This window comes from Gracilinanus agilis, chromosome 2 (assembly GCF_016433145.1).
Source record: "Gracilinanus agilis isolate LMUSP501 chromosome 2, AgileGrace, whole genome shotgun sequence".
NCBI lineage: Eukaryota > Metazoa > Chordata > Mammalia > Didelphimorphia > Didelphidae > Gracilinanus > Gracilinanus agilis.
Window position 1 is genome coordinate 318,433,941 of NC_058131.1, and position 9,266 is coordinate 318,443,206.

Sequence of the window (9,266 nt, forward strand, 5' to 3'; positions counted from 1 at the left end):
AGGAGGGGAGAGGAGGGGAGAGGAGAGGAGAGGAGGGGAGGGGAGAGGAAAGTGAGCTGACACATAATATATATGTGTAATATATACACATATATATTATAGTAGGTATGCTATAAATGCTTTTTCCCTTCTCTTCCCTCCACCCCACCATGTTCTCTATATTCCATCCAACCTGGCCTCTTGTTTTGCTCCAAATATGCCTAACTCTTTCCCATTTCTGAGTCATTCCTCAACTAGAAAGGGAAAGATGTTATAGAATTAGTATTAAAATGACTGAGTAATAAATTAGACACAAGAGGTGAAGAAGAAGGAAGATATCCAACTAAGGTTTCAAATGCAAGAGAAGGAAAGAGTGATGGGAACCCTGACCGAAATAGAGAAATCAGGAGATGTAGCCTTGGGAGGACAGCAAGTCTTTTTGGAATATATTGACTTTGAGGAAAACTTGGGGTCTTTTCTGAGAGAGTCACCTCATCTTGGTCGGGGCTAGAGGAGCATGGGATTGTAAAGAATACTGGGAGAGATCTAGATTTTTAGTCCTGGTTCTATCAAGGACTTTATATGGCATTGCACATGTCACTTTCTCTCTCTAGCTTCCAGTTTTCTTATTTGCAAAATAAAAGGATTGAACTAGGTGATGTCTAGTTCCCTACTGGATCTAATAATCTAGGCTTTATGTTTCACCTTGCTATATTCTTATTTTCTTTCCCATTCTGACACTCTCGGCTCTCTGGTCCCTTCTGGCTCTGACACTCGATGTTCTAGGGTCTAATACTCTCTGATCCTCAGGATATTGAGCCTGATTCCATTTTTATACCTTCCCACTCCCCCTTCATCTCTTTCTCCCTTTTATCCTAATCCCTCCCCAATACATGCTCCCTTTCTGCCGCCTTGACTTTGTTTACTATGGGTTAAAGTCACCTGCTCTGTACACTGGCTTTCGGGGAGACAATATTGTTCCTGCCACTGCCACCAGAAATCAATCATGTCGGTCCCTCTCCCTAAGAGTCAAGATATCCACCTCTTCTCACTAGAAGAGTTGCTTTAAATAAATTGGCAACAGGACAAAGGCTCCTTACCAGCCCTGCTCTCTCACAGCTGTGGAGAGAAACAGAAAAATATACCAGGAAAGTCTCTTGAAACAATTACTTAGAAACTCATAGAATGTTAGAACTGGAAGGGAACTTCGGACATAAAATATCAAAGCTGGAATGGACTCTGGAATACAGAACATGAGAACATAGAATGTTAGAGCAGGAAAAGACCTCAGAACATTGAAAGTTAGAATATAGAATCGAAAGGTTGGAAAGAACACAGAATGTTGAAATGGACTTTAGAGGTCATGTAGTCCAACTCTTTCACTGGACAAAATGAAGGCTAGATAGAAGAGTGTGAATGACCAGGGTGTATGAATTGAGCACTAGTCCAAAGCTGCTTCCACTACATAGTTCTACTTAATTTCCTTCTAAGGATTATTTCTTCCTACCATCTGATTTGGCTTTGAAAAGCCTTAATCCTTGCTTACTAGCAGCATAAGCTTGGTTCTGGAAAGGAAAGGTCCCTTCACCTTTTCTTTTCTTTTCCTTCCTTTTTTTTTCCTTCTGAAATTCATTTATAGCAGACTTCAAATCCCTGGTCTAATCCCTGTCCAGATCAACTTAGATGTTGGCTGACTTTCCCTTGATTTGAAGCCAAAAACCGCAGAGCCATACCAACCTTGGTCTCCAAGCAATAATCTCTTCACAGGACTGTCAAGGTGATGGGGTCAAACAACATACAAAGTGACCACAGCATCCATCCTTCTTTATCCCTGGGCTCCAGCCCCAAACCAGAGAGACAACCCAACCTTGGCCTCTAAACATTTACTTAACTCCTTCTCCAAACCAGGCTTGTCAGAATGATGGTCAAACTCCACATGAAGTTAACCACAGCATCCCTCCTTTATACTGTCCCCAGATCCCTCACCTATAACCTCTCCCTTACAATTCTGCGAATCTTCAATTCAGAATCACAGCTACTAGCAACTGGCTGCCTACTAATGGGTAATAACATTTCTGTAGGACTTTAAAGTCTACAAAGCACTCCTCCCACCCCAACAGCATTCTTGTGAGGAAGATAGTATAAGTAGCTTTTCTTATTTTATGGTTTAGGAAACTGACTCTCAAAGGGATTAGATAGCTTACTGACAATCAGTATGTTCTGTCTCTTAGAGACCCAGTAGGTGAATTCCAGCTCAGGCACTTATTACCTTTGTGACCTTGGCAAGTCACTTAATTTCTCTGGCCTCAGTTTCCTCAACTAAAACATGAGGGGACTGGGCCAGATGCAGGAGGAGTTCACTGAAGCCAGACTGAAGCAGAAAGCTGATTTTCAAAGGGAGCATTTATGCTTGGGAAATCAGAAATCAACAACCACTACAAATAAAAGCTAGATTTACTGCTTTGTTAATTATTCTAGACTTAAGAAAGTGTTCATAATGCAGATTAAACATAAAAGTGTGTCCTGTCTACATATCCTCCTACTCCCATCCACCTCCAACCACTGTTGTTAGACATTTTCCAGCATGACCCCGATTAAGTCTCTTCCCATGCTAGATCTACCATCTTGTACCCAACTGACCTTTGGGAATAGAGGCAAGGAGGGTGAAGCATGGTGACTGACCTTAATATCAACTGAACAAGACATGGAATGATAGAAAGAAAGTTAGAATAGTAGATAGATAGATAGATAGATAGATAGATAGATAGATAGATAGATAGACAGATAGACACAGAGATAGATAGATAGATACATAGATAGATAGATAGAGAGATAGATAGAGAGATAGATAGACAGACAACTCGATATACACAGATGGAGATAATTAGATAGATTAGATAGATAGATAGATAGATAGATAGATAGATAGATAGATAGACAGACAGATAGACACAGAGGGAGATAGATAGACTGACAGACAGACACAGATGGAGATAATTAGATAGATTAGATAGATAGACAGTCAGATAGTTACAAAGGGATATAGATAGATAGATAGATACATACATACATACATACATACATACATAGACAGACACAGACAGACAGACAGATAGATAGACAGACAAATAGATAGACACAGATGAAGATAATTAGGTAGATAGATAGATAGAGAGAGAGACAGAGAGATAGATAGACAGACAACTCAATATACACAGATGGAGATAATTAGATAGATTAGATAGATAGATAGATAGATAGATAGATAGATAGATAGACAGACAGACAGACAGATAGACACAGAGGGAGATAGATAGATAGACTGACAGACAGACACAGATGGAGATAATTAGATAGATTAGATAGATAGACAGTCAGATAGTTACAAAGGGATATAGATAGATAGATAGAGATACATACATACATACATACATAGACAGACACAGACAGACAGATAGATAGACAGACAAATAGATAGACACAGATGAAGATAATTAGATAGATAGATAGATAGATAGAGAGATAGATAGAGAGATAAAACGAATATAGAATCTTTGTGCTGTAAAGAACTATGGAACTATAAATTACATATATATGTGTTACATATATATGTATGTATATCTAAATATGCATGTGTGTATATATGTACTTATATATACACATATATACATATATATTGAGTTAATACCTTAAACGTTATCAAGAACTTTTTCTGAAAACACGAGGTAGACAATGCAAGTATTATTATCCTTATTTAATTAAAGAGGAAATTGAGGCTGAGAGCTGCAGGATCTTGTGCCAGAGCCAGGATATGAACCTAGGTCTCTTAAGCCCAGAATATTTTCCATTATACTTCAAGAACACAATATGTTAACATGAAAACTGTGAAGGCTCAAAGGGACCTTAGAGATCACTTAGTCTTACCCTTCGTTTTATAGTGGAAACAAGGGCTGGATCCAGGGGTACCGGGGTGACAGAGAGGAAGAAGGGGTGAGACCTTGTCTAGACCAGGTTCTTCCCTAGTCTCCCTTGCCTTTGATGTGCTCACAATGAATCAAGGGCACAGCAGCACTTCCTCACCCTCTTCCTGTTCACATGCCGGGGCGGTTGGGCCTCGAATGCCTCTTCAGAGTGCTGGCCATTGGTCTGGCCAGCCCAGCAACATGGGAGGGAGCGGGTGGATGGGTGATGGGTGTTGGGCTGCTTGCCAGAGAGAAAGCCTTGGTTCCCACAGGTCTTGTTGGCAAAGTCAGATTTCTGCAGCTGTTTGTCTGCTGTGTGCCTTTTTTGGCAAAGTAGGGAAAGAAATACGTTTTGAGGATGTGAAGCCAGGTTGTGGCTCTTCCTCAGTCACACCAGGCAGAGGAGAGCCCTCGACGCCGGGGAAGTCCTGCCATTGTGTGAATTTAATGTGGAGGGAGCAGCAGCAGAGACAGAAATCCCCAGACATTCTGTCTGGACTTCTGGCAACAGGTTCAGTTTAAACATTTACAATTTAAGGTCTCTCCTAGCTTTAACATTCTATGGTATATGATATGGGACCAAATCTTACTTTCTAAGGTCCCATATAGCTCTAACAGCCTGTATTCTCAGGTCTCGTCCAGGGCTGTGGTGGTGGTTGTTATAAGAAGCAGCTAAGTAGCACAGTAAGATAGAGTACCAGGCCTGGAGATGGGAAGACCTGGGTTCAAATCTGACCTCAGACACTTGTGACCTTGGCCAAGTCACTTAATCTCTGCCTGATAAAAGGATCCACTGAAGAGGGAAATGGCAGACCCTTCCAGGATGCTCGACAAGAAAACCTCATGAATAGCTACGGTCCATGAGGTCACATAAGAGTTGGACATGACTAAAAGACTGAAGAGCAACAAATTCTCAGGTCCCATCCAGCTTGAACTGTATTCAAAAGTTTCCTATTCTATTCTAACCTGTATTCTAAAGGTTCTTTCCAGCTCTCTCATTCTATGACACAGGAGCTTACGTTCTAAGTTCTATTTCCCTGGCATCCCTCTGCCCTATCCCCAGCAGCTCCAACATTCGAGGATGCTCTGCCATCTCCTAGTGTTTATTGTATCAGAGAAAAATCAGAATCCTCTTTTTCAAGAGACTTACCAGCTGTGTCCTTCACCTCCTCCTGCTTTGTGGATTTGTAGTAGGTGATGCCCCGGATGACAGCTTGCTGGTGTGGGTGGGCTCGGGGCCTGGCTGTGGCCTGCGGGGGTTTCACCTTCACCGTGTCTTTCCGCACCTTCTCCACCTTCAGGAGCTTTTCTTTGGGAGGCTTTGGGATGGCCTTGTCCCCAAAGTTTTTCTTGACTCCGGAATATTTGTTGGCTTCCTTGCCTTTTCCACCAGCTGTATCCTAGGAAAGAAAACGGAGGCATAGGTTCCTAGAGCTGCTGTCAGGGACATCTTTGACCTTAATCGGGGGTTTGGAATTGGAGGAATACGTTTTTAGTTCTCAAGTCAATGTCCAGGGAACAAGAGCTTCCCACCAACCCTGAAGGAATATGAAGAATACTGGAGACCTGGTTGGATCATTTACTGGCTGTATGAACCTAGATAAGTCATCTCTCTCTGGACATCCCTTTCTTCATCTATAAAATGTTACAGTTGGTCTAAGATGACCTCTAACATGTCTTCCAGCTCTAACATCCTGTGTTCTATGTTCTAAGGTCCCTTCAAAATTAGATGCCAGCTTACATTCTACAATTCAAAATTCCTTCGAGGTCTGACATTCTATGAATATTTACTCTCCAAACTCAATCACTTATTGGTTATCATGCTCTTTTGCAGGGTAGCTATTCATACAGTGGATAGAGTGCCATGCCTGAAATCAGGGAAACTCATCTGTCCGAGTTCAAATTTGGCCTCAGACACAATTGCTTTGTGACTCAGGGCAAGTCACTTAACTCTGTTTGCCTCTGTTTCCTCATCTCTCAAATGAACTGGAGAAGGAAATGGCAAATTACTCTAGCATCTTTGCCAAGAAGATCTCAAACGGGGTCATAAAGAGTCAGACACGACTGAAACAACTGAACAACATGACCTCATTATTCCATTCCTAGGAGTATTTTCTAGTGTATAGGCATTTGGAGACCTCGTTCCCTATTATTATTATGAGGATGAATAATATTATTTTTATTACTGCTCAGATAAATATGGTGTTAACTCACTATAACAGCATGGGGGCTCCATTGGCCAAATCCCTTACATAATCTATTGTTGAAGCAGATCAGGGAAGAATCATACTGCAAGGAAAAGCACATCCAGCTGGGAATCCACAGATCTGAATTCAAGTCCTGACTCCATCCTTAATTCATTGGGTATCTTTGATCAAATCATTTGCCACAATCTATAAATTGAGAGATTTGGAGTAGCTGATTCTACTCCTAATATTCTATGGTCTTCTAAGTGGTCTCCTCTGACTCAGATATTGACTATTTCTAGATTCCACAATTTACAAGCTATGAAAATCATGGTGATATAGCAACTACTACACATATCATCCAATTCCCAATCCTGTCAATTGTTCTCTTTTCAAGGTAGTGCGTGACTTTCACATTTCATCTGTAATATGTTGTTGTCATTATAGTACTAGGAATCCCAGAATCCCAGAGTTGGAAGGAACCTCATAAAGCATCTACTCTAACTTGGACTTAAGGAGGGATCCCCTCCATATCATCTCTGACAGGTAGATTTTTAACCTTCCACTAGAAGAAGAGGGACTTCCAAGACAGCCCACCCCTTCCACTTTGGGAAAGCTCTAAGTGTCAAGATGGGTTTCTTTACATTAAGTTCAAATCCAGCCTCAAATACTTACCAGCTGGATGCCTCTGGGTAAGTCACTTGCTTCAGTTTCCTCAGTTATAAAATGGGAGATAATAACAGCACCTTAAAAGGTTGTTTTACTTTGTAAAGTGCTTAGCACAGTGTCTGGTAGGTAGCTGATACTCTCCTTCCCCTATGCATAGTGTGGCAGTCAGTCAAGTAGTCAAGTGGTGGTCCAGTTCATTGGTGGTGTTACTTAGTCATTTCAGTTGGGTCTGACTCTTTGTGACCCCATTTGGAGTTTTCTTGATAAAGATACTAGAATAGTTTGCCATTTCTTTCTCCAACTCATTTTACAAATGAGGAACCTGAGGCAAACAGGGTCAAGTGACTTGCCCAGGATCACTCAGATAATAAGTCTCTGAGACTGGACTTATACTCATAAAAATGAGTCTTCCTTATTCCAAGTTCAGTGCTCTATCCTCTGCCTCACCTAGTTATCCTAGTTCAGTGGGGAAGGATTTTAAATTATGGAGTTGAGCATTACAGTTTCAGAGTCAAGTACCTGAGAAGGAATCATTCTTGAGGTTGAGAGGGGAAAGTCTCTTCTACCCCTCCTACCACTAACCATGTAATTGGAGAGATTGGAGCAGAAGCAACTAATGCATCCAGCTAGGACCAAAGACACTGGACTAGCAAGAGAGAATACTCCAACTAAATGACCTGTTGAGGACAAGCAGCTGGGGAAAGACAGTCACTTGAGGAGGAAGGAAGCTTCTAGGAGAGTGATCTTTTGCATCAAAGAAGAATGCTGGGTATGGACTAAAGAAAGGACTCCTAGGCATAAAGCACCAGAAGTTAGGAGTTACCCTTTGGCACTGTTATGACTTAGGGATCAGCCAGTCCCTGTGTGCCTTGCTCCCACTATCTTCTCAGTTTGAGCCTCCTCTTCCAGTGGATCTGTATGTGTGAGAGAGTATTTCCCAGGTTTTAGGGGAGAATGTTTTATACCAACTGTTCTTAATACACCATCTCAGTAAATCCTTTTATTTAAAGCAAATTAATTATGGTTGGCTGATTGTTAATAGAAAACAGAATGGCGGGGGCTAAGGAGCAATGATCCTAGAAGTATTGCCTCCCAGAGTTACCCCCAGGATGACCCCAAGTCTGGAGACTCCAATGGGGCAGTGGGAGTTTGGAGGAGTGACCAAAAGAGGTGTTCTACTACTATTTTTGTTGCGTGATCTTTGGCAAGTGACTGTCTTAGTTTCCTCATTTGTAAAACAGGGATGATACACTGTGGTGCAATCAAACATAACGGACTTCTCTACTAGCAGCAATGCAAGGATCCAGAGCAAGGCTGAGGGACTTATGAGAAAGAAAACTAGCCACATTCAGAGGAAGAACTGTGGGAGGAGAAACACAGAAGAAAAACCAACTGCTTGAACACGTGGGCTGAGGGGGATATTATTGGGGATGTAGACACTAAAGGATAACTCTAGTCCATCTCTCAATAATATGGATTTAGGTCTTAATCAATGATACATGTAAAACCCAGTGGAACTGTGCGTTGGCTAAGGGGATTTAGGGGGTCTGGGGGAGAGGGAAAGAACATGAAATATGTAACTAGGGGAAAATATTCAAAATAAAAATTAAAGAAACTTGAAAAAAATAAAACAGAGATAATAACATCTGCATAATTTACCTCGAGGGGCTTTTGTGAGGAATCAACTTGCAAACTGGAAAGTGTTCTAGAAACATAACATGAGCCATTCTTGTGATTAGTAATCCATGGTTCAGATTTACCTGAGCTTTGGTCTCAGGACCAGCAGCTGCATCCTTCTGTAGCAACTGATAGCCCAGGCTGGAAATCTCCTTCTTAATACTCATCATGATGTCCGAGTAGTTCTCATAATGCTTCATCTGGTGGGTCAGGTGGGCCACGCTTTCTTTCATGAAATCATTTTCCCGGCTAAGGTTTGTCTTAATGGTCTGAAAAGGACAGGGGCAAGAAGCATAGTACTTCAGTAGAAAGAACACTGAACTTTTAGGAAGAACCATTTGGGTTCAAGTCCTAGGTCTGTTAATAGCTGCATGACCCTGGGCAGGTCATTTCCCATCTGAACCTCAGTTTACATACATGAAATGGAAATGGTAGTCTTTATACTTTCTCCCAGGACTAATAAGAGCAAAGTGATTTGTAAGTATGAAGTGGCACAGTGGATAGAGTGCCAGATCTGGAGTCAGGAAGACCTGACTTCAAATGTGACCTCAAACATTTAATGGCCAGGGAGACCCTGAGCAAGTCACTCAACTCTGTTCACCTCAGATTCCTCATTTGTAAATGAGCTGGAAGAGGAAATAGCAAAACACTCCACTATCTTTGCTGAGAAAATCCCAAATGGGTTCACAAGGAGTCAGACATGACTAATTGACTAACACCACTTCCTTCCTTCCTTCCTTCCTTCCTTCCTTCCTTCCTTCCTTCCTTCCTTCCTTCCTTCCTTCCTTCCTTC

The 9,266-nt window shown here is 41.6% G+C and overlaps 1 protein-coding gene across 1 annotated transcript in view; it reads right to left on the reverse strand.

Moving 5' to 3' along the window:
* The window catches only part of OLFML2A (olfactomedin like 2A), a 29,169-nt gene that overhangs the window by 10,011 nt on the left and 9,892 nt on the right, over positions 1-9,266 (reverse strand). The window contains exons 3-4 of the mRNA XM_044659749.1: positions 8,557-8,742; positions 5,092-5,341 (exon numbers count right to left, since the gene is read on the reverse strand). Coding sequence (XP_044515684.1) covers positions 5,092-5,341; positions 8,557-8,742 — 436 coding nt within the window. The remainder of the gene's footprint in view (positions 1-5,091; positions 5,342-8,556; positions 8,743-9,266) is intronic.